General features: G+C 43.4%; 1 protein-coding gene across 2 annotated transcripts; it reads right to left on the bottom strand.

Moving 5' to 3' along the window:
- Window positions 1-343: 343 nt before the first annotated feature.
- Window positions 344-22,777, bottom strand: nudcd1 (NudC domain containing 1). Of its 2 annotated transcripts, XM_053864043.1 has the most exons (11): window positions 22,584-22,728; window positions 21,982-22,060; window positions 21,736-21,890; window positions 19,036-19,221; window positions 18,416-18,599; window positions 18,162-18,350; window positions 13,754-13,961; window positions 10,527-10,674; window positions 8,871-8,996; window positions 3,330-3,489; window positions 344-1,110 (listed from the first exon to the last, which is right to left on the bottom strand). In XM_053864043.1, the coding sequence occupies exons 3-11, from the start codon at window positions 21,877-21,879 to the stop codon at window positions 821-823; spliced, it is 1,635 nt and encodes a 544-aa protein (XP_053720018.1). In that variant the 5' UTR covers window positions 21,880-21,890; window positions 21,982-22,060; window positions 22,584-22,728; the 3' UTR covers window positions 344-820. The 2 variants fall into 2 exon arrangements, with proteins under 2 accessions (XP_053720018.1, XP_053720017.1); XM_053864042.1 differs by lacking the exon at window positions 21,982-22,060 and having other exon boundaries at window positions 22,584-22,777.
- Between the last annotated feature and the right edge of the window lie 20 nt (window positions 22,778-22,797).

Here is a 22,797-nt window from a genome sequence, read left to right as displayed (position 1 = left end):
TCTACCTTAAAAGGCAGAGTCTCAGGAGGCACATTTCACTGGAGTGATGTTTTGTGCTGCTGACATTTTGATTTTGCTGCTAATGCGCAGGGAAAAAGCTTGGCCTCCACCTGGAATTCAGAAGGTTTGGACGGATTTGTTACTTGTCGGGCTTGGCTGATGCTGGTTTCTCATTCCATCATGAACATCTCTGAAAATTGAACTTAAATACCACAGGGTTTCCAGCAAGAATTTTTTGAATAGTGGCGGAGGAACAACCCTGCCTCCAAAAAAAAAACGTAGTCAATAAAGACACAATAGAGAAACAATGAATCAGAGGGCAAAGTATTGACATTTACTGAATTGGTGACAATGAAAATGAAGATGTTTTTAATCATGAGAAGAAACTCTCTGTCCAGTCAGCAGTGGTCTGTCGCTTTACATGTACGGTCGGAATGTGTGACTTGAGCAACGAATACTCATGTTGAAGTCCACCTCCATGATCAGTTTGTTTCAATGTTTCCACTTTGTTTCAATTCGTTTTATCACTTGAGATTTCATCTTTACAAAGAGATCATTTTTCTGAAGGCGTGGCGGCAGATCTCATATAATACACTTTCGTAGTTATTCTGACAGACACGGCTAAGAACCATCTACTGTCGTAGGTGACTCTATGGCAATAAACTGTATGTTACTTACTGATAAAATTGAATTCAGTCCACAACATCAGGATAGAGCACAAACAAGAGAGACATCTTCGGTTCAGAACAGTTTATCATTTCTGTTCCATACATGGGATCGAGAGGTTGTGAGGGAGAGGAATGAAAGTCTGCCACAATCCTTAATCGTTGTTGACCTTCAAAACATAGAGGTTACTGCAGGTCAGGATGTACAGTCTCTCATTGGTGGCCCGGAATCCCAGGATGGGTTTGTCGACGTCCAGACTGTCCACTTGTTGCTTGGCGACCTGCCCGACCTGGCGGCCCTGCTTCCTGTTGAAGAGCACGGTGTCGAGGGTTTGCGGCTGCCGGTAGATGAAGGAACGTCGCAGACATTCGCACAGAGATGCGTAGGAGAAGTTTGGCGCGCAGGTCAGGAACTTTTTATCCCGTTTGGACGCCTGGACGTAACCTGTGACAGAGAAGGCGAGTCGAAGTTGTTCACTGGCATTTACGCTCTTTTGTCTGTAGCATGAAAGAGGCTGAGATGACGCATCACTCCGGCCTGTTTCATACAGCCCCTCTGGGAAATGAAGCCCTGCACGTCCATCGATCAGCCGTCCTTCAGGCAACACCCCCATCGTACTTGATCTTAACCATATGTCCAATAATTCATGAGGTCATCCCACGTCTGACGCCATTTGTCACACACAACCTCACAACCAGCCCACAGACACTGCAACGTCACTGACTTGGATAGTTAAATGAAAATGTTTAAAATATACACAGATAAATATCAGACAAAAGTCTTCAGATTAGCCGTTATTTGCATCTGTTTCAACCTGTGGAAACAAAGACTGAGCATTTATATACACACATTTATATACAACATGTTTTAAAATGCAGTACTGAACCAAAGTCTAAGACTCGGAAGTAAGGTGGGCGGAGTTATCGCAGGGTTCTTTGCAAGCAGCGGCACAGGTGGATGTCGGCCGCCCCCCTTGTTTATCAGATTTCAAGGCGGAATAAAAGATGCCTGAGCTACCAGAAACAACATTTCCACTTCTTCATCTTCCACTTTTCCCATCAGGGGTTGCCTCCGAAAGTGGGCCCAGACGTCTGTCTCTCACCGGGGTCCACGATCCTCTCATCCATAATAATCTACTGACTTCATTGAGAATCCGCACCGTCCCTGGTGTGGAGGAACATCTCGTACTTGTCAAATATGAAGAACGAGCTCCAGCTGGAGAAATTAGCGGGTGAGTAAATATATTAACAGAGGAATTTAAACGAAAGAGCTTCAGCTGCTGGAGGAATGTGAGGAGACTGTGAAAGTAATGGAGGAGAACTCAGCTCTCTCCACCTCACAGTGTCGATCCCATAATGCACCTTTGAACCGGTGTTCGAAAGTCTTGGCTCCAACCACTGGAGGTTTTAGCCGCGTTCCAAGATATTTGACCTTTTGATCGTTTTGACCATATGAAATCATCTTACTCAACATTTGGGTCTTGACCGTTGAACTCAAAAATAGTTTTAGTTTTCATTTAGCGCTGCCCTCTGGGCCCTTACATTGTGCTGACCTCAGCATTCACTGAACCTGACCTCCTAAAGTCTGAGTCCAAAAGTTTGAATTTGCTGTCTAGTGTGCCTGGTGCTGAAACATTCTTCTGTCGTAGTTTACTGCCTCAGCTGCTTTGTCGTTGCACCATCTGCTTTTTCTGCCCAGGGGAAATGAAAATGTCTGAATTTTATTTGGATAAAATGCATAGAATAACATTTAATCCACCTTCTTTGCCTAACAAGTCAAAATGAATGATTAAAAACAACTGCTTACATCATCTACGTTGTACTTCTCATCTTGTACTTCAGTATAAAATGCTATTCAAGAATATGTGCGCTTTGTCGGTAGATTCACACATTTACTCAAGAAACGTGTTACAGTATTTCTTCCACCTTTGGTTAAACCCAACCCATCCTCACTCTCATGGCGTAATATATTGACGTTGGGAAAGTGGACTTTTACGTCCTATACTGAGACCAAAGGCAGCATTCCGCGTCGCATGTTGAGGCATAAGTATTTCAATTTTCCGCAGTGTTCCAGGAGCTATTGTGAGGATATCGCAGTACCGTCAGAAAGTCACTGCCCGGCCGTTTGTGGGGCTTTAAACAGCAACTGACGCTTGTTGACATGTAGAACAAAAGGAGCCCCAACCTAAGCCCAGTCTCCATCTTCCTCTTACGTGGCATCAGGATGTGCCGCAGGAGGCCGGACACGTGCTTCAACTGAAAACCCAATATGTCAACATGCCACGCTGTAGGCTGCATTTGTCAACAGTATCGCACGCAATGTATTTTAGATAGTCAATATAAATCATAAACATTGGACGATCTTTTTAGTGTGCATCATTTAAATATAACTATGGGTGAATCACGCTAATATTAATTTACAAGGTATTTTTTCAGTATTTATCAATGTCTTTTGTAGTTTCACTCTGACCTCATGAGATCTGCGAGTCGCACTTTTCACACTAAGGCCGTCAAACAATTCAGTAGGGAGACAAGTCAGCACCAAGCGGCTTGGAATCTTCTCAGCACAGAACCAGAGTAGTATTTACAATGTCCTACAGGGGGCTTTTGACATCTTTTCTTCGTTATTTGACCGTATGACATGCTAGAGAAGGCCGTACTCACCGAGAGCGTTGAAGGTGGCGATGTGCTCCCACATGTCGTCGGGTCGATCCGGACGGGGCTGCCACAGCAGGGCGTCCACGTCGTGTCTGAGGCAGAGGCACGGCATCTCCGACGGGTTGACGTCCACCGTGAACAGGTACTGGTGGATGCCCAGGTTCACCTGCGCACAGAGCGGGGGACACCATGGATGCTGGCCTGGCTCAGGCTGCGGCCTCAGATGTGGAATCCAAACCTCAGCGGTGATCGCTGACAACCCTCGAGGTTCATCATGAAACTCATCTGGTGAGTGTGTGGTCTCTACTTCCGTGTGACAGCTCTCCCATTACACACTTCAAGCTTGAATTTAGCCGTCAGCGCAGCTCTCCTCCTCCTGACGACAGCCACACACATTTGACAAACGTTTCAGCTTCGCAACAATGAGTCTCTGAAAACGCCTCCACTCCAGAACTCATTTTTAGCCACTTGTGTGTGTCACTTGTTCCACATCAGTGTGTGTGTGTGTGTGTGTGTGTGTCTATGGTCTATCGTGTCACTTCATCTCAGGGTGTTTGGACCGAGATATTCTTCAAGCCTCTGCCTCACCACCATTACACATGTACATCCTCTACAGGCTGAGCTTTAGCTCTTCACTCATCTCATCTAACAAGTCTGTGCTGCAGCCTTGACTGCTGAAAGATGAGACGTGATCCTGTGTTTTGACATGTACGACCCTTAAAATCCATGAGGAAATTTCAAAAAGTGTTGAAAATCATCATAAACTACATATGAGACGCGTGAATGGCCCATGGTTTCGCAGCTCCCAGTATATTTTTCAAACTCCCACTTGACAGCGAGGTTCAAGTGTGTGATTCTTTCACACCAGCCTTGGAACGTCTGATGGACTCAAGCTTCCTCCCACCATTTATCACCATGTTAGCCAAAGCAAACAGTGTCAGATGACCAATACAAGTAACACCTCAAGATTCAAGATTCCTGACTTACGACCGGGATCGGTTCCAACCAACCGGTCCCAAGTCAGATTGGACGAAAGTCGATGCCATTCAAAGTAGCCGACGCGAGGGTTATAGGAACTACTGTAGTGGTAGATGGCTGTGTGAGAGTTCGAGTTCAGGATACTGTGCGGCCGTAACTGTCGTATGCGATGCTGGCCTGCTACGTGCTGCGGTGCCAGACTTTGAATAAATAAATAAAAAATAACCACTGCTCAACTTTTGAGCCGAACGCTCTTTGTCTCGAGACAGCGTCCCACATCTTTTATTCGCATTAAACAGCGCTCAAAATGCGCTGTTTTCGCCGGCGTGCCCAAAGTTCCGACACCACAGCCGGTCTCAGCGGCTTCTTCTTGATTCCAGTCCTCTCAAATTCAGCTGACTCATGCCACATTTCTTTGTTCCCATCCGCATTCATGCCGAGTGTTATCGATCAATGTGCTTGAGATTTTATTCTCAACACAGAACTGAAGAAAAGGGTGCTATCAAAAGAGACTATTTCAGTCCATGTTGAAGAGGCTTAATAAACACAAGATAAAGACATGGAGGACGAAGAAGCTCAAGCCTGACTGAGTTTCTGTGGCTGAAGCGTATGAAGGTCGCAGAGATGTTGGCCACAGAAAGGTGAATGGCAAAGACAGAAAGACAAAGACAAGACATTTGTTTCAGGGCACTTAATGTTTGCCTCCCAAAATGTGTTCAATCGTAGATGCCATAACGCTCTTCAAAACAAGTGTTGTGTTTGGGGACTCCACCATGCTCCAACACTCTGCCCAACACCAAAACTAAAAAGCGACAATTCTGCCTCTCCGATGCTCCATGTTGACTTTCCACTAACGCCCAGCAGAATGACCTACTTTTTTTTTAAGGTGACTTGAGAGGCGGGGGGGGGGAGTCTTGGTTGTTTAACAATCCCTGTGATGGATGTTTCACTGAGAGTGGGAGGAAAGCGGACAGAAGACGGCTGCAAAAGACGTGTGAAGTGACAGAAGTAACACTTCTTGATTCAACTCCCAACAGAAAATGTTTTGTTGTGTGTGCAAACAGCGATCAAACGCGTTCTCATGATCGGTCCTTGACCCTCAACCACCATCTCAGAGACATTGATGATGGCGGGAGGTGAGTCTTGTGTTTCTCTCCGAGGATTTATCGAAGGAGGACAGACGTGAGGGGGAGACATGATGAAAGCACAGCATCTGTTGGGAAAAGGCCATGTGACTAAAAGAATGAGCTAAATGCCATCTCCCTGCCGTCACCAGAATCTTCTTCATCATCATCATCATCATCATCATCATCATCACCACTTCTGTCCTTGACTGACTTCAGATCACTTGAAGCTTCAAATCAGATCATGTCACAGGGATGAGGATCAGCACTCTCCAGAGGAGACATTTCAAATACTGAAGAGCTAGTTCAAGAGCTATTGGAGGTCGGGAATCATTGCTAGCTAGTTCCTTCCGTAACTACGATGGTGAAGCCCCTGAAGACCCAGTTGAAGGAACTATCCTCGTGCTGCCTTCCACTTCCTGGCCGAGGAGGACAACACAGATCGGGTCAGTAACACATCAGCATGAACTCATCCTTCCATTTGGACACATACAACAGAAAAAAGGCGAGTGACTCATGTGACACCCACACAGCAACATCTCGTCTGAAGAGTCCAGCAGGACCATCTCCATCACACAGGGGTATTGTGCGAGAATTGAATGGAAAACAGCGGAAATGTTGGCGGGTATTCTAGTGGACATTGAGAGCATTTAGGTGGACTCACCGAGGAAGAAAAGCTCAGAGGATGGTAGGAGCACTCACATGTTTACACCTGCATGGAAGCACAATAGCAGCAACAAAGGTGCTCAGTGTATTGAGGGATTGCGGTTATCATGTTCAGGCTGATGTTTTTCCACACTTTCAAAGGAGAATTTAGGCGAAGAAGGGGTTAGAATTGCTCTCCGGACATTTACAGACATTCATGGTGGGACTTCCGATTACGCTTCAACTAGTCAAATCCATTGAATATGCTTATTCATTTGCATAAAGTGCTAATGTTTTCCATAGAAACAAACAAAGATGGCAACAACACTTTGACTTGGGGGTGTGGAGATGTGTGTGCAGAGGTGGGGAGGGGTTGAGCCTTCAACACGGAACTTGTGTGTCTTTCTACCTAACACTGTAGTAGGCCTTGGGATATATGACTCCGATATGCATCAAGAATATGTTTTGTTCTTTCTTGTTAACTTGTTAGTATCCTGTGGAACAGTGACCTGAATACTTTTAAAGAACCGTCATCACCATCAGCTTTGATGGGGAGGAGAAGTGAGTTCTACTTTTAGTCCTGCTCCTAGTCCACAAAAGGTGAACAACTCACTCATGTACTCATCTCGTCTTAAGTATCTTCACCTTTGTCTCATTTGACTCTGACTCCTGAGTCTTTAAACCAAATGGCAGTGACCACATCTGACCTTGACTTGTCTTCTTCACACCCTCCACCCTACCTCCACTCTTGTCTTCAACTCGGCCCTTTATTCTCTTCATAAAACAGTCCTTGTTTGTGATTTAATAAAAAAAAAAAAAGTTTTTCTCTTATAGCGTCTTGTTTGTCACAGTCTGGGGTTCTTCTTTACGCAACTAGAGATGACCACAGATGAAGCCTGGTCACTACAGAGAAACTCCATTTAACTTGGGTGCACTTGAATCACTGTACATATAAGAATCACCATCTTTTTTTGAAACAACAGAAGCCCAACCACAGAGCCGATGTATTTAGTTCCATGGTTCGTGTCTGAAAGCATATCCGCACACAGCCGGAAACATTACTTTTATAATCATGGAGGTGGTATTATTGAATAATGATAATGAGCGCCTCACCCGATAATGACGCGACACCATTTTCTGACAGCATTGTCGGACCTTGCTGCGGACAAACAGGATAATCACTTTGTACATGAGAAAGAGATGAGAGCCATTAGTGCAGCGTGTTGACGCATGTCCACCAATGAAAGCAGAGGAATAAAAAGCCTTTGTGAAACGTCCAACTGAGACAAATTATCGCCCGTTCCGTTCGCCAAATGGGTCAAAGATGTTTAGCATGCAACACGTTCTTTTTGTGAGACTGCAAGAGGACGTACATCCACTGCAGTCTCTTCAGCACGGTCAAGCTCCAGGCATGAGCTTTCTCTGGACAGGAGCATCACGACATGCGAGGACCTTGGAGGAGATAATAAAAGAGAAGGTCGCCAGTGTTTGCTGTAAACACCGTGGCTCCGCTTTTCTAAATGGGTTACGTCTACTTACAGCACACATTTTTCATTAGAACCCACAAGTGCCGCTGAAACCAAAGTTCAGAGTGGAGGATGCTTCCTTTCACTTCTGATGTTGCCAAGGCAACACATGGCAGACAATTAGGCTTTGATGTTTCCTAACATGTTTGGCCTGATGTAGCCAGTTGTCTTTAACGTCTGTGCCCTATCCACAGATGAGGTACGTGTAAGTCACAGCCCAAATGATGATTCAAGCATAAAAAAATATGCTGACTCAACGATCAGATCTTTTTAATCACACTCAGAGAGCGCAGACCTCCGCCAAGCCGCTCATTTACAGCCATTATGATTTATATTACCCATATGTTGCAACACCTTTTGAAGTATCACTAGGCGTTATGAGCATAAATAGTCAGCAGGTGGCAGTAGTGTTACGAAACGCTTGTTGCCGTTAGCAGCTCACTACCACAAAGTGTGATGAAAAAAAACATGGATTTGAAGCAGAACTGGGCTCAGTCCGGCCCCACGGCTACATACAGAAGTAGATGTTGTATTTTGTCATTACTCGATGTTTCAGTCCATGTATTCAGTGTTTAAAACTAATAAAGTCATCACAATTTCTTTTTGTTTTTAAAAATTCTTATCATTATTATTAGTCGTAGTAGTATTCTAACCAAATGTTGAATTAAAATGAAACATTACATTAAAATGCAAATGCAATACATTTTGTTATTGTTGGCATACTTGTAAGGCAGATATATGTTTATATACATGAACAAAATTGTATTGAATGCTTCTTTTATGTCCTCATTTCTGTGGCTAAATATATTTTCTTTACAATAACAAATAGACATGTTTATTTTATTGATCCAAGTCCCACAATATAACGTGGTTTGACAGGAAATTCAACAAAATCAACCAACATGTAATCTTCTGTTCTTGTCTTGTTCAGTAACATGTCTTGAAAATTTCATTGAAATTCCTTCAAGCTATTATGCTAGCAGACTATGATGATTATTTTTACTTTAAGAGTCCAAAGACAAAGCGATGACAGTTTACAGTTCATAAATTCCACAATATATTAGGATTTCTGCGAGTAGAATCACAGACCCTTAAGCTCACTTGAGCATTCTCTCTACCAGAAGTTGGTCAAAGGCCCAAAGCTCCACAGACATTATTGAAAAGCTGAGCAGTTGTAAGCAGTTGAGTCTATGAACCATCAGAACCACTGTGCTGCTAAACAACGCCACCTTTCCTTCGAAAGAAAACAAAATAGCAGGAGCTCTGAGACTCACCACATGAGTGGGCTTCAGCGACTGGCCGTCGAAGTACGTCAGATTGGAACCTTCCTCCGGGAACTGGTCGCAGTCCTCCAGCTCCTGTGAGTTGCAAGGGGGCATGTCCCTGGCCGGGTCGGCGTTCTTGACAAGAGGAGAGGGGAAAAGCCAGAGGCGTGAGCTCCGGATGTTTGGCGTTTATTTACATGCCCAAAATTCATTTGCACCAGGTGCCTCGAGTGGACCCCAAAGATGAAGCTGAGAGGTCGGAGGAGAAGGGAGTGGCAGGCGGTAATGGAGCAGACGATGGACGATGGTTAGTGAAGAGTTGTGGGCAGCCATGAGGGTCGTCACACAGGGAGGACGCCCTCTCCGAACTACAACTTGACCTGCAACTCTCAAGCACCTCCCTTTCAAAACTTTAGATCCCGCACCGACTCAGGAGGGAAACATTTCACTTCTGCTAAAGCATAATTACCAGACACCTCATTTACCTGTCAATATTGGACAAAACCTAATTTTGTGTTTTATTTCGCACATGTCCCTGATCCATCTCTTCACCTCTTTTTATCAGAGTCTGTTCGTTCTCTCGGGTCGTGTGTTCTACTCCCACCTCAGTGTCACCATTGGTTCTCCTCTAGTGCATATTGTTAATGTATTCGCGTTCATTAAACGGCTACATTTCACATTACTCTGTGCTCCAAGTAACCACACGCTCTTGAGTTCTGCTTTGGTCTTCAAACACATACAGCGCAACTTAAAATAATAAAAAAAAACAAAACAGCTCTGAAATTACGGTCTATTGTTTGGTGGAGAATTGGGCTCAAGAAACGGCTGATATGGCAAAACTTTTTTTTTTCCACAGGGGCAGGGGAGGGTGTCTCGCTCTTTAAAGGCCATTCATGCTCCCTTTACGTACGAAATTGTACCTGTCCGTTTCAAACGATGTTACTGTCCCTGATCACATGCTTCCATGCCTTCTTTATATTGGTATTGCTGTTCACCAATATATCCACCAGGGGGAGCAGCCCAGAGTCAAAACCTTACTACAACGACAAACTCCAAAACCAACATGGCGACTGTGGAAGAAGTATTGATTATGTAGCTCTTGCACAAAAGAGGAAACTGAGGCATTCATGTAGGAGGCAGTGGTCGGTGAGGCCATTAAGTACAAAAGTATATCGCTACTGGAGGACGGAGCATTTCCTCCATTTCTATGTCTTCTTCTTGGAGCTACGTATTAGGTAGTAACGGCAACACTGCCCCCCATGGTTTCCGGTAGTACTGCTCCGTTTGGCCCATATGTGTAAGCTTTGTGGAAACGTGCAGAAATACAGAGGAAATGAACGCAGAGCATGGACAGGAGGATCTGACCGGATCCAGAGCCGTTCGTATGGTTGAACATGAATGGGCTTTTAGCTGAAGGACCACCAATGTTTACAGGGCATTTTAAGTGCAGTTGCCCAGAGGGCACGACGTTTCGCAGCCCTCCAACTCTTGGCCGCCTCTCTAAATAGTGTCATTTTCTTCTTATTATTATTATAAGTACACATTTGCATAACATTGTTTCCTTGATAACATTAAAGGAAAGAAAAAAGGAAGTTATATAGATCAACTTACAATAAAAAACAACTTATAATAAAGAACCCCCCCATAGTACGATGTTAGTCTCACCATGTCCTCGGACGTTAGGTGCGTCAGTCTCTCGTGGATTTTAGCCACTTGCTCGTCGCTCAGCATGTACTTTCCTCTGCTGTTGCCCATCACCAACTCCGGCCACATGGATCCATCGACGACCTGCTTCTGCAGGGTCACCTCCAGGCTGAGGAGACCATTGGAATATAAAGAGGACAAGAACCTTTCAGTCGTTATCATCAATTATTAACATAAAGCAGCAGCACACAGAGAGACATCTGTGAGCATAAACAAAGCAAGCTTTTCAGGGACAGTCATCTGCAGTTTTGCAGTGATAAGAATCCTCAAACGCCCCAAACTGTCTGGACTGGTGACTGAAATGCGCGCTCTAAGTAAAACTGATGCAATCAGGCGGTAAACATCCCGACGGGATGACATCCAGCACGCTTTGATGAGAAAGGTCAGGGGAGAACTTGAAGAGGTATTTATGCTGACAGGAGAGCGGCTGGATTGGGTTGGACACAGATTGGTTTCCTCAGAGCAGAACATGAGAATGAAGATGAGTGGGGGACTAAATGAAGGAAGATGTGGCAATCGGAATACTGGGTACATAAAAATACACAAGTCAAAAATCTGCCTCACAACTGCAGTGGTGGGCGATGTCTCTTTTTTTCCCCATCAACTGTTTCAACAGACCTGGATCCCTGAAAATGCCTTGCAGAGATGAGGGCCTTTAGTACCGCAACAGATTGGATAGTGAAAACAAAGCCGTTGTGAATCCCGCAAGGCCATCATAGCTGAGTGAGCAGGTGAGTGAGAATAGATGCTCATCTCAAAGCCTCCTGTCGGTGTGAAGCCTGGGAATGAGCAGCCATGGCTTTGTGAGCCTCAATGGCACACAGCACAGCCACAGTACTGTCTTCAGGTTTTTGGGAGCCTACTGAAAAATATGCTGGAATAAGTGAATACATATCTACATGGTCGCCAGCCGATCAGCAGATGACTCTGAGATTAAAAAAAATAAAAATTGAATAAAAGCACGCTACAGACTACTTCACAATGACCACTGACTAGAACAACAGCAAAAACAAAAAATGTTGAAGAGCAAACTGTAGGATCTCTAGGTTGTTACTACTACTTAGGGGTAAAAAAAAAAAAATAGACATACAGTGGTACCTCGGTTTTCGAATCTCCCGGAATTCGAACAAAGAAGAAAAATGACACACATAGAGGAACAGCCACCTGCAGCAGACACACTACATTCACTCCTACAAAAGCCTATTTCAAGGCTTGGAACGCATTATTGCTTTTTCCATTAATTGTAATGGGAAAAATCGATTCAGATTTCAAACAATTCGCTTCTCGAACGGCCGTCTGGAATGGATTGTGGTCGAGAACCGAGGTACCACTGTATACATGACTGACAATAGAAAACAGCTCCGTGGCAAAGCTGATCTTTTGCTCTTACAGCCCCCGCTCGACATGAAAACATGCCGCAGCCCAGGCCGCCCCTGCTTCACACGGCGGACTTGGTTTCCAAAAACGGGTCATGAAACCATCAATAGCAAGCTTTTTGATTCCATTAAAAAAAAAAAAAAAAAAACTACCAGGACGAAACACTAATTAACAATTTTGAATTTGCCATGGAAACCCAGACTCAAGACAAAGACCGGATGGTTAAGCACATTTACATAGTAAAAGGACATCAGTCTAATGAAAAGGACGCGGCTGGGGAACAGACTGCGGAAGGAAAATTGGACCACTGTTATTATTCAGTGTTCTCATCATGAGTATTTTCATGTCTTATAATTTGGATAAGATCCTGTCAAGCATGGAATTTTTTTCTTCATTTGGAAGTTACATTGGATATGTTCTTGGCCACGGCTGTCACTGTTCCAAAACTGCAGCCTGTAACCCTCACTGGATGGATGGACGGATGGATGGATGGATGGATGGATGGATGGATGGATGGATGGATGGATGGACGGATGGATGGACGGACGGATGGATGGACGGACGGATGGATGGACGGATGGATGGATGAGATAGATGGATAGATGAATGGAGGAATGGATAGATGAGATGGATAGATGGATGGATGGATAGATAGATAGATCAACTACCAAGTGAATTCTATTCTCAATCCCATTAATGTACAATGAAACATAGCAACGGAAGCCTGTCTCATTTTAGCAGCTGTTTATTTTCTCTTCTCAGCTTCTCTTCTATGCTTTCATGTGTTTTTACAATGGACCCAGGAAGGCCGTGAACAAACCAAACAGGAAGCAGGGCTGCTGAGGTGTAATGAGGTGGAGAGGAAGGACGAACAGTGAAATATGTGACTGAGCCACATGGACAACACGATAATGTATCCTCCTGAGTCATAGAGCCTTCACAAGAAAAAACCTTCCTGGTTCTTATTAGCGCCTCCGTTCACAGACGTGCTGCCACAGCGCCTTCCCCCTTTTACATGAAATGGTTTGAATATGCATCATGCAGAACGTTTCACACATGTTGTTCGGTATTTCGGGTTTCGTAGACGTCTTTATTGATTGTGGCTGATTTTGTGATTAAAAAAAAAAAAAGCAGGGAAGGTTTATCATTTATGACGACATGATGGGAAGTTATGAAAGTAGCTTGTAAAAAATACTAGAGTTATTTGCTAAATGAAAAACAGTATTTCAAGAGCAAACAGACACACACAAAATAAATAAATGCAACTGCTAAATAATAAATGCTGATAAAATACGTCCATCATTTTGATAATGACGTTCCATGAGCAGTTTCCAGTCTGACAGCGTGTAGTGATTCAAACGCCTGACGGACGTTTGAATGGGTGGAGTCTGAGAGGTAAAGGTGGGGAATGTTAGTGTGTGTGTGTGAGTGGAGTTGTTCAGCGCCTCATTAACAGGTGATCTGTTCCACAGGGTCGGGATGTAGAGGGACAGAAACAGCCAGGAGAGAGATGGACCTGGCGCTCAGCCATGTTTGTTTACGTCAGACTTCTCTTTAAATATATAAGGAAAATACATTCGAAGATTATTATTATCATTATTATCACCATCATCTTTGGTCCTAATTTATCAATTTTCATATAAATTACTTTTTAGCAGTATCCATCTCATTTTATTTAATAATTTTCTCAGAATTTATAAAATGGGCTTCACCTTCTCCTCCCTCCCAATTACAATATAATTTAAGGAACTTCACTCATCCAAAACAACGGTGTAAAAATAAAAATAAAAATAAAAATGTTTCCATCAAACCTCTTGTCGTTCTTGATGATCCAAGCGCTGGCCTCGGGGTCGACTGATGCAAACAGCTGCCCTTCCAGGAACGGATCGGAACCCTTCACTCCGATGCTGATGTCATCTCTCGTGAGACTGAAGTGGACAGTTTCTTTGGTGACACCTTCCGGCATGCGGACGATCATTGTGATGTCGTCTGTTGTCTGCTGCCAGAAGTAAATGGGTTCTGCCATAAAAGAGACAAAACTGTCATTTCATACCGATTACTGTATCAACAGTGTGGCAAGTCACATGTTTTCCTGAGGTGCGAAACACATACTTCTTGGATTTATAACAGAGTGAAGATCGGTGTGAAACGCAGGAAGATTTCAAAATGTCTTGCGCTCAGAACCTGAAGATGACCCATACTTCAGGCTCACAGATACCTTCTCAGGGAGAACTGATCCCCCCATGTTCAAAGACAGTCTTCAGTCAGGTCAACTGTGGTGCCACTGTGATGAAATCACTTTCATCGATACACAGATGACACCTAGCTTTACATCGCTGCCCCTCCTCAGCCAACACAAGGCTCATTTCAGACATTAAAACATGGCTGGCAACTCAAGCAGGACAAATCAGTTTTAATAACTGGTGCGAGAGCAACTCCTTTTAAAGTAAGTTCCACCAAGCAAGTAAAACACTTCAGAGTAATGCTGAAGAGTGATTTTAGCTTTGAGCCCAACATGAAAAACAAACCCAAAACAGCCATTTCAAGCCGATGAACATTTCCGCAGTGTCGCTGCTTCTCTCTCTTTCGGGCCAACGCAGGAACACTTATCACTGCTTTTATCACTTCTAGACACTAATAATTTTTCTCCTGAAGAGAGTCATTTTACTCCCCGAGAACTGTGCAGCACGATGGCTGACAAGCAAGAGAGATCATATTACACCAATTTTAAAGTCTTTGCATTGCCTCCACGAGAGTCGTAGAATTGAATTTTAGGTTGTTTTATTGGTTTATGAAGCTCATAAGAGTCTTAGTCCAATTTATACGACTTTCTTTTACCTTATCGGCTCCTTCTGACCTTCAGCAGACCCTCGGAACAAGAACAACAAAATATTATTTGTTGGTGCCTATAGTGTCACTTTTTTCCACTGATACACTCAATAACTGTATTTATTATTTATTTTTAGGACTTTCACGACCGGCTATCTCTGCTTCCAACGTCTAATACTACTAATCTCTATTTATTTTCCCTTGTGTATTTTTAAAAATTCTATTATCTTCTCTGCTTTCCCCACTAGAGGCTAGCGAGCCTGGGAACCAAGGACTTGTGGTGCAACTTCATGTTCCTAACTTGGAACGTACCAGCTGTTTGGCAGGGTTTAGGTGGATTTCAGGTTTGATAAAGAGCCAGTCCTGAGGTCCCCCCTCGGAAAAGAGGAGCATCAAAAATGGCATGGAAATAAAGCTTCATCCATCCATTCATCACAAGATATTTAACTCCATGACCAAAGTCAGCACATGTAAAAACAAAAGCCCATAAATTGAACTCCCATACAAGTGCATATATTAATCCACGCCCCTTCATTATGACAATCGCCAAGGTTGAGGACAGAGATCAATTGCTTAACTATCCACTTGGCTCAAGGACTCTATCTCTCCAAGTATTGATTGACACCATGTTCCAATGAACCATCTCCCTGACGGCCATGAATCCTCCTCATGACTGACTTGGCAGCTCCATCTGCAGCTCCAGTCTGGCTTCTTACACTGTGAGAGTGCCACCATCTCGTGAACTGCTTGTCTTGGAGCCTTGATGACATAGTTGTTAGCATTACTAGATGCTGACTGAGTGGATTGAAAGACCAAATAAGATGATCTATAATGTTACCCAGACACACCTTTATTCTTTTCATTTGTCAACTACCATAATTTCTGGACTATAAGCCGCTACTTTATTCCTGTGGTCTGAACCTTGTTTTTTTCAGGCTGAAGAGCGTCATGCTGCCAAAGTATTGAGCCTTGTCACATCAAACAGATGAAATCGCAAGTGTTTTATTGACCTTAAAGCACTCAAAATGCGCTGTTTTTGCCTGCGTGTCCGCAACTCCGCCCACAGAGCCGAGGGACGGGGACGAGAGGCAGCATCTGAGATCGGCTGTGGTGTAAGAACTTCGGACACACGTGCGAAAACAGCACATTCTGAGCGCTTTAATGTAAATAAAAGATCATGATTGAAGTTCAGAACATTGCTGAGTTTGTTTCACAAGTCAGTCTCGATGCTGAACCCCGTTTTCAAACATCCTCATGCATTTTTAAGCCGAGTGCACCACTGACCTGTCTATGGCGCAGACAGCACCACTGTCGCCTACAGAGCACTGCAGCTTATGGATGAACAATATCTATTTTCCTACTTAAATTCAGTGGGTGGGGCTAATATTCCAGTGCACTCTTTAGTCAGGAACTTATGGTAAATCATACTTCTTTACACTTACATAACCCTCTTGTGAGAAAGCACCCTCCAAATTAAATACAGCCACTAAATCTCCTCAAATTTAGAGGTGAAGCTCTGTCACCCCTGCCACCTTTACATTTCCTCTCCTCGTCACTTAAACCACTTTGAAGATGTGTCGTCTCTTGACATCTAATCTGCTTCCTTCTTTTGAAGGAGGGAAAGCAGATAAAAGGACCGGCTAAAAAGCTTCCATTATATCCCTTCCACAGCTTCAGCTCTCGCTCCTCTTTCTGGGTTTAAAAAAGACCTTTGAGAAACTCACTTTGGATGCTTGTTTGTAAGGGAAGCAAATAAAAACTGGGAAATGGATGGAAGACAGCCACGGAAATGTCCCTCTTATTCATTCTTCTTCCTTTGCCACATTATCAAACCCCATCTACAGTTTAAGGTGTCTTTTGTTTTGTTGTACGTCTCTAATCTGTCTCAGTTGTGTATTGAATCATCTAGCATCTAATCATAAATAAACTTTACTTGTGCTCCACAATAGACTTGGTGTTGTTGGGATCAACAACAAAACTTGGAACAAACCTTGACTTGACATTTTGGCACACCGCATTGTAACAGAGTGATGCAACAGAGACGCAGGAAGTGGGGACTGAAAGACGGCAGTGCTTGGGATAGAACGCCATCAAACACAAACATATCTGGTGGAAACCCAGGTAAATTCAGAAGGTGCGAACAGCTTCTGTATCACAGCTAAACAATAATAAATATTAATGCACACTAGCAGCACTCCCTCCAACACCATCCGCCTCTGACACGCCAAGGTTAAAGGGCAAAAAAAAATATTCCACAGCTCAAACACCATTTATCATAGTGTCAGGGAAGGAGGGAATGAAGGATTGGAAAAAAGAATTATCTGAAATGATTCCAGTGGCAGCCCATGCCAACCCTGAACCAGAAGTGGAACAAAACACTTCTAATATGATTCCGAGCAGGATGAAACTGGCATGATGTAAGAAAGAAAAAAATGAGAAAGCGTGTCTTGGCATTTATGAATAATAACAGGTGTGGCTTGAATGTTAAGAAACAGGCAAGTGGAGGATGAATCATAATTCTTTGAAAATGCCAAGAAATGAGTAAGAAGCTGACCTCACATGCTGGCGTGACTGAAGATGGAATTGAGACAGAAGCTTTGATTAATACTTTGCAGCACAGGTGCCACAGTCAAGAGGGAATTTTAGAGAGAAGGCTGAGGCACAACTTGGCCTTAGCTCCAATCCCACACTGGTGTTTTCATATCAGTTAAATCAACTTAATATTGAATGAAAAGAATCAAACACTACCTAAGATAGACCATGAGCAAATGCGTGCATCCACTCTTCCAACATATTCTGACTCCCACAGCGTCATAGTGACTATTTTCACATGCACTTCTGTGTCCACTGTTGATGCAGAAGTCAACCATACACTGTGTTTCAGTGGAGTCAAATGCTTCCGCTCCCACATGATGTTCAAGAATGAGTCAGGGCAGGGGTCGGGGTAACGTACAGTAGCTGTCATCACTACTGAAGTTCAATTGCTAGTTGGCATGTAGAACCTGATGTGGCTCGGCACTTCATTCATGGTGAGCACTTTAGACTTAGACTTAGACTTAGACTTTCTTTATTGTCTTGATCATTTACGGTGCTACATATAAGTTTGATTTATCGGTACGAAACCCTGACCTCCATCTTTGTCTTCCGTGACTCACTGCCCAGGATACGCCACAGTCCACACATCGTCACTCCTACGCAGTAATATACTGGGGTTGTAATCTAATGCAGTACACGGCCGTGCATAGGAGGAAAATTGTATTGATTTTTTCTGTATACGCAGAATGAAAACACAGCATTTATTCTTGCTAATTCTGTATTGGTTCAGTCAATGTCACTAAAATTCAAGACTACACCCCTCCACCCCCTCAGCTCAAATCACCCGCGACTCACCTGTGGTTTCCACCTCCATGGGTTCTTGCTCGGGCGCCTCCACAGGCTGACCATCGACGTGGGTGAAGACAAATGGCTTTTCTGCAGCCACCATCAGCCCCTTCCCTTGAGGCTCGATGGCTGCGTAGTTAGGGACCGTCTTCCCCTTCAGCACCCTCCTCGTCTTCACCTCGTACTTCTTATCTGGACCTATGTTGTGATAAAGAATCAGAAAAGCCCAGCCAGCCTGCTCCTCAGCCTTTGCCCCGACCAACCTTTTCCGGCCACGTTTGAAACCGTGATCCACTCCAGAGAGGTGGAGAATTCACTGCCTTTGGTTTCCTGCTGATCTTTCTGGATCCGTAGCAGCAGAACCTCCAAGGTGTGGACCCCATCCTGAACATGCGAGACGCTGTGGAGGATGATGAAGGGGTCCCCCACGTCTTCAATGAACAGCGCCTGAGAAAGAGACGTGACGTGAAAAACATCAGAGGCATCAAAGCTCAAAGAGGGGACAGTCTGGCCCCCAATCTATGGGGAGGTTAACAGGGGGATTGAACATGAATGCAAAACGGCAGCAGAGTTATTCTTGAATACAAATTCATCCTTTGAACTTTCAGTGTCACGTCCTGACAGCGGGTTGATCGGAGAGCCGTCTGCTAATGAGGGGAGGAGTTGATTTTCTGAACAAGGCTGGTCCTTTACATGCAGATGCTGCTTCGACAGTCACTTTCAGGATCAAACAGATTCAGAAAAAGCTTCTTCAACAATCTGTGGATATTTGTCCTCTCCAGTCTCCGAGGGTACCCCACAATTAAACGTGGCATCAGTGAGAATAATTGTTTATATTATACACCAGGACTATTTATGGCAACAACACGGCACACGCACTCACCTCCCACTTCAGATGAGAACTGTCTGCTCTCTTGCCGGTGCGCAGCAGGTAAAGTCTCCCGCTGCCGTCGGAGAGAGCAGCCCAGGTGGCTGAGGTGAGGCTCAGGGAGGCGCAGAGACGGTCCTCACGCTGCCACGAGTCGCCCTCTATTCTGTAAACCTCCCAGGGCTTTCCCAACGCAGTGTCCTAGAAGAGAAAACAGGTTAGTCTGTGAAACCTACTGGAACTATACTGCATCCAACAAACTTCCAACCAGGTCATCCTTCACTGATCGTCGCTTTGTGGGCCATTTTTATAAAAGATCCCAACAGGCCGATATCAATTTTTGTCAACTGCTTTATCTTGGTTTTCCTCAACTAAATCACAGAAAAGTCAAGTTTTTTTTTTTTATTAATTACACTGAACAGCAGTGTAAGCAACTTTTAAAGCTAAGTAAATGACAAATAACACAAAAGTGTTTAATATAAAAATAAATAACTTTTATTTCCTTTTCAATGAACAGTTCAAACATTTAGCCTGGCAGGGACTCTAATCGCTCCACTGCAGACGCTGTTGTTGAAATGTATTGAAAACCAGCACCGTTGTTTCACCCACTACATGCATCCTGGTGTCTCCCTATGGTTCAAAACCCCAGACGGAGCCTGTCACAAAACCACCTAAGACGAACCTTCCCGGACCACAGAAACGACAGTCATACACTGGAGGAAATAAGATTTTAAGTTAGCCTCTTCGTTTTTCTCTTCAGTGGTGAACAACCCAATATCTAACGGTGCAAGATCACAGAGAAAGGCAAAACAAATTGACATTTTTTAATCAACTACTTGAGTGATTCTTACCGTCTTCAGAGAGCGAGAAAACAATTTGATACACTCATTTATCGTCACTTAGGGCAATCGTGTCTCAGTCACCTTCCTTCATGGTTCTGCGGTCCCATTTCGCGAAAATCATTGAAGAAATCTATTTGGAGGGATGTTCTTGATCCTTTTTGAGATTCTGTGAGAGATCTGAGCACAATGCGAACTTGATTTATGCTCATAGATAAGCATGGAGTAAACAATATAGGACAATAGATGACGGCCAAGTTGAGATGGACGGCAGCATCAGACCAGACTCGATGGCCATTTCAAGCATAAAGAAGCGCCATCGATCCCACACAGAGAAAAATGTATCAAAGAAAACCAGCAGCTACTGGTCTGTCGTTGCCATGGACACATAGCATCACAACACACTTTGATTTTCCCCTGCAGCTGAAGCCAACGCAAACCCGAGCAACACTTCCTTCCAAAGTACACAAAAGCCATGCAAGTGACATTCACTGTTGCGTGATGATCATCATAATAATTTCTGTGGCGTGATTCTAAGGAGGAGTTCAGAGGCTTCTCGAAGCCAGAATGTAGAAATTATCTCTCATCATAGTCACCTCAGGGTGTGCAGACAAGTCGCCGCTCTGATTATGTATTGAAGAAAATCCAGGTCAATTGGGGGATTTGGAGAAAAAAAACTTGATCTTGTCTGCTCAACTCAGTCACGGACTAAAGGTCTTTTTGCACCACCCAAGTAGACAAAGCATCAGAAAAACAACAGGATATACATTACCTAAATAAGGAACATAGTCTGGTACACACCCCAGTTTTTTTCTTTTTAATGCTTTCTATAGTGGAACTACCATCAGCTCTAGGCACTTGGAAAACACTAGGACGCAGATCCACCTCCATGATAATGGAGAGGAGAAGATACTCATGAATTGATGTCAGCAAGAAAAGATGATGTTAGTGCCACATGGACATACACATTTAAGAGCTGCTGAAAAATCAATATATTTCTTGTTGAAAGTGTTTTATTTCAATTATAATAAATCTTTTTTGCTTTTATTCCCACCTTAAAAGCAGTAAGAATAGTGTTTTGGTTTCAATTCCACATCATTCAACAACAACTATTATCTCAACCTAACTTGAGGGATCAAATAATACAAAACAAAAGAAATACAAAGAAAAGAGTAAGAGACTGTTTTACATGCAGGGCACTTGTCTTGCTATTTAAAACATGTCACACACAAAAAGGCATGATCAGTTAAATTACATTTAATGCGCATCAAATTTGAGGACAAACATGATCATTTTCTTTCATGCAACTACTGACCACCGCAGTGACCCCACCTCACATGCGTTAAAGGCGACACCATTGCACGATCTTGAAATAGTGTTGGACCGCCCTCTATTGGCCAACACAAAAAAGGAATAGGTCTAGTGATTTTAACACTTTTAGTCCGATCCATATTTCCGCCGTAATGTTTAACATGGCTGTTTGTTTGGCTTCATGCTCTTCCACCACACTGTGTATGTTAGACGTACGTTAGACGTTGGAGTGGGGAAAAATCCTCACGTTTTTAAGCGCCAGCCTCAAGTCAGGCCTCCTATAAATTATTTTCACCGTCGAACAAATTTATAAATTCCAATGAATGTTAGTGTACTGAATTACAACAAATACTGATTTAAGTTTTTAACATAATCCAACTGCAATAATGAAGTAATAAGAACCATTTTGTAACAGTTATTATTATTATTTTCTGTCTGTCTGCACAATCTTTATTGTTGAAAATGTGATTGAAAACTTCTCACCTCTCTTTTCTTTTAATAGTAAAGAGAGCTTAAGAACATACGCACAACAGAACAGCACAGATGCCTTATTTAAAATGTTTACCAGAGTGACTGTGAGACTGAGCACTCGACCTTTACAGTCCACAAACAGAACGCTGTCTTCGTACCACTGGTCCAAGTGCAGGTAGTTGTACATGCCGAAGGCTCGCATGTGATCCAGCGTGTACTGGCTCTCCTTCAACTTCATCTCCTCCACAGCTGCAACGCAAACACAGTATTGAATGTGTCAGGTTTACTCAGGCATTTGTTTTTCTGATCTCGCTCTTGCTGGCAATAGCATGGCACCCACTGGCTGGATCACTGGATCAGCTGCTTGTCAGATGATGGCACCACAAGTAACTTGTGACATCTGCAGTTGACAGTAGGAGCTGAGCCAGTAAAGAAAAATAAACAGATGTTACTAGACTATATATTTATTATTTTAGATTCCCAATGGGTCACGATGGTTGTTGACACTTCAGCCAAACAGGGAGAAAGTTATGGGTTCTTCCCACGCTTGCAATGGTTTCCTCAGAGCACTCAAGTTTCTTCCCACAGTTCAGAAAAATTTGATTATATCAAAATATTTGTAAAAAAAAATAAAAGTCTATGCCATACTTCCAAATCTTACTTTCACATCAGCTTTAGAAAGTACCGTAGTGAGAAAGCATAAAATTACAATTCCCCACAACTGCAACCACATGCAAGGTTTGATCTTGTGTCTCGTTCAACCAGAGAAAACTAAACGATTTGTTTACGTTTAGTTATATTTAAGTGCTATTGCAATAGCACAAGTCATACACCGGACTAAAATACGTGAGCAGCCTCATGACATTCACCCAAATAGAGTCAGTGCAAACATAACCGTCACAATTTAACACTTAACACTTAAAGAAAGCTAGTTTATCCTACCTGCATCCAGCTCCACGTTATACTTTGGTATGGCGTCCAGAGACAACCGGTAACTCTCAAAGCTGGGGTTAAGCAAGTCCCTATTCACTTTAAGGGAATAATTAGATGCATCCATGACTTTAAAACGACGACAAACAAAACAAAGTCAGAGTGAGGCAGGAGGATGAAGTCCAGAGCTACGAAGGAACGCACGTTTCCTGTTTTACGGAGGCAT

The sequence above is a fragment of the Synchiropus splendidus genome, chromosome 4 (genome assembly GCF_027744825.2).
Source record: "Synchiropus splendidus isolate RoL2022-P1 chromosome 4, RoL_Sspl_1.0, whole genome shotgun sequence".
NCBI classification, from domain to species: domain Eukaryota; kingdom Metazoa; phylum Chordata; class Actinopteri; order Syngnathiformes; family Callionymidae; genus Synchiropus; species Synchiropus splendidus.
This window is presented reverse-complemented; position numbering and strand designations above follow the sequence as displayed.

Excerpts from the sequence above, each read along its gene's own strand:
- nudcd1 (XM_053864042.1), bottom strand. The coding sequence starts at position 22,698 with ATGGATGCATCTAATTATTCCCTTAAAGTGAATAGGGACTTGCTTAAC. Across the intron at positions 18,600-19,035 it reads GTTCTCATCTGAAGTGGGAG|GCGCTGTTCATTGAAGACGT; the intron begins GTGAGTGCGTGT and ends TCTCTTTCTCAG. Across the intron at positions 13,962-18,161 it reads CATGGAGGTGGAAACCACAG|AACCCATTTACTTCTGGCAG; the intron begins GTGAGTCGCGGG and ends CTTTTATGGCAG.